General features: G+C 34.8%; 1 protein-coding gene across 1 annotated transcript; it reads left to right on the top strand.

Annotated features, from left to right (window-relative positions):
- The first annotated feature begins 255 nt into the window (after nt 1-255).
- Nucleotides 256-1,194, top strand: LOC127684301 (olfactory receptor 1052-like). The gene has a single exon (XM_052181252.1). The coding sequence runs from the start codon at nt 256-258 to the stop codon at nt 1,192-1,194; it is 939 nt and encodes a 312-aa protein (XP_052037212.1).
- Nucleotides 1,195-2,804: the final 1,610 nt, after the last annotated feature.

Here is a 2,804-nt window from a genome sequence, read left to right as displayed (position 1 = left end):
GTTTTTCCCATCCTTTCCTATTCTGTGTTAGCTTACAATAGGAAATAAACAAATGTACATTGCAATTATTTGAGTCTCATTGTATAAATCTTATAATACACTATGGCCTGCTGCTGAGGTTTCTTTGTTTCATCTACCAGAGGGTAATCTCTCAGTGTCTCATACAATAATGACTCTCAGATCCTGGAGGAAATAATTTTAGATATTGATTTTTTATTTACATCTCATATAAAGTAGCTGTAGACTACTGAAAGCATGAGAGTTTGGAATCATACAGCTGTGAAGGAATTCATGCTCCTTGGATTAACAGAAAATCATAATTGTCAGGTTCCTCTCTTTTTGCTTTTTAGCATAGTGTATCTCATCATTCTTGCGGGTAATTGGGGGATGATTATCTTGATCTGGTTGAATGCCCACCTTCATACACCAATGTACTTCTTCCTTAGTAACCTCTCTTTCTGTGACATCTGCTACTCTACTGTCATTGCTCCTAAAATGCTCATCAATTTTCTGTCAAAGCACAAGTCTAGCACATTCTTTGGCTGTGTTTTTCAGAGTTTCTTTTTTGCAGTGTATGTAACTACAGAAGGTATTCTCCTGTCTATGATGGCTTATGACCGGTATGTGGCAATTGCAAATCCCTTGATGTATACAGTTATTATGACCCACAGCATCTGCAGCCAAATGGTTCTTGCATGTTACTTGGGTGGCCTCATTAATTCCCTGACTCACACAATAGGTTTACTCAGACTAGACTTTTGTGGTCCCAACATTGTGAATCACTTCTTCTGTGACATCCCTCCTCTTTTGAAGCTCTCATGTTCTGATGCACACATCAATGAGATGCTGCTTTTGATCTTCTCTGGAGTGATTGCTATTTTTACTTTCACTGTTGTCATGGTGTCCTATATCCACATTATTATTGCCATCTTGAGAATTCGTTCAGCTGAGGGAAGGCGCAAAGCCTTCTCCACCTGTGCCTCACACCTGACAGCTGTGACACTATTTTATGGTTCTGTGACATTTAGCTATATTCAACCAAGTTCTCAGTACTCCATGGAACAGGAAAAAGTCTCTGCTATTTTTTACACCTTGGTCATCCCCATGCTGAATCCTCTGATTTACAGTCTGAGGAACAAAGATGTGAAAGAAGCAGCCACAAAGTTGATTTGTAAAAAAAGGAGCACCTCTTGAATATGTCACTTCTCTGGTTGTGAAAGCTTGGTATGAATCTTTATAACGATATTGTTAAAAATAATTCATCTTTTATAATATGCAGGAAGAATTTTAGACCAAATTATTTTACTCATTTTTACTTATCCAATACTGTATTGTCTCTGAGAAAACTTAAATTTTCTAATTACAGAGTTCTCATGGATTCTTTTACATGGCTCTACAAAGCCTCCATAAAAGAAGAAATTATTGTGTCCAATTTTGTATATAATCTTGTACATAGTTTGTAAATGGCTACAAAAATTTAGCTTGTGACTTAAGCTTTAAATAAATTAACTTACATGAAATAAATATTTTGTTGTAATTGTTCTGATATAGAATCTTAACCAAGGAGTTGCAAATAATGGTGTTAGATAAGGAAGGAATGAAGAGAGTTGTTCAGTATAATATGATGTAGAAGACTTGCCAGTAAGTGAGGTTTTAGGGAAAACTGAACATATGCATGACACTGTTTAATTGGCCAAGAATATGAGACTAGAGAGCTAAGGGGCTTAGTGTGAAAAACATGTCTGATCTACTACTCAATGGTACCAAAAATCCCTTTTAATATCCTTTTGCTATACTTACTGATAAGTTACTTGTTCATCCATTATTCAGAGAAACTTCTTGCAGCAGATGGGAACAAATAAAGAAACCAAAAGCCAGGTAATATGAAGAGGGTGAAACATATTTGAACACTTAGACTTAAATAGGATGTCTAAATCAAAACCCTCTCGTCAGGCCTCAGTATAGCCTGCTGAAGAGGAAGTAGTAAAAAGTGAGAGAAAGACAGGCTGGAGGCTATCAAAACCAAGCCCCTCTAAATCAACAGGAGAAACACACATTTGAGCTCACAGAGGCTGAGGCTGCATACACAGAGCTTGAACTAGTCTGAACTAGATGGGGTCCTAAAGTTAAAAAAAAGGTATAGATACATGCTTCCATCCCTAAACCAGAAGATATTTCCAATAGATAACCATTTGCCAAGAAAAAAATAGTTTTCTCCTAGAGAGAAATAAACTCCCTAGGGAAATAAACTTCTTTTAAAGATAGACCACATGCCCAACCATAAGAAAACAAACTGAAAGGCATCTTTTGAGATTCCTAGTCTCATAATTTTGTACCATGATATTTTTGTTTTGTTTTGTTTTTAATTTTATCATATTTCAATTTGTATTTTATTTTAAATTTACACATATATGTGGATACATGCATATACATTTATATGCATATTAATAATATATGTTTGTATGTATATATTCTGTTCTTATCTTACAGGTGTTTTTTGGTATATTTTATTGCTCCTAGTATACTGTTTTTCACAGGATTCTTGAGTATGTGAATGAATAGAGATCTGAATCTGCATCTTTTTCTTGTGCCTATTTTCATTTTCTTTGTCTTCTTTTTCTATACTAATATTTTGATAGTTTTTTTATTCCATTTTATTTAGTATTATTCCTTAGAAGCCAATTATTTTCTTATTAGAGACAGAAAAAGGGTACACTCAGATGGGAAGGGAGGTTGGAAGGAACTTGGGGAATTAGAGAGTGAGGAGATCATTGTCAGGATATATTATCTGAGAAACTTGTTTT

Source organism: Apodemus sylvaticus, chromosome 5, assembly GCF_947179515.1.
Source record: "Apodemus sylvaticus chromosome 5, mApoSyl1.1, whole genome shotgun sequence".
In the NCBI taxonomy this organism is placed as follows: domain Eukaryota; kingdom Metazoa; phylum Chordata; class Mammalia; order Rodentia; family Muridae; genus Apodemus; species Apodemus sylvaticus.
Note: the sequence above shows the minus strand (reverse complement) of the source record. Positions and strands in the feature narration are given on the sequence as shown.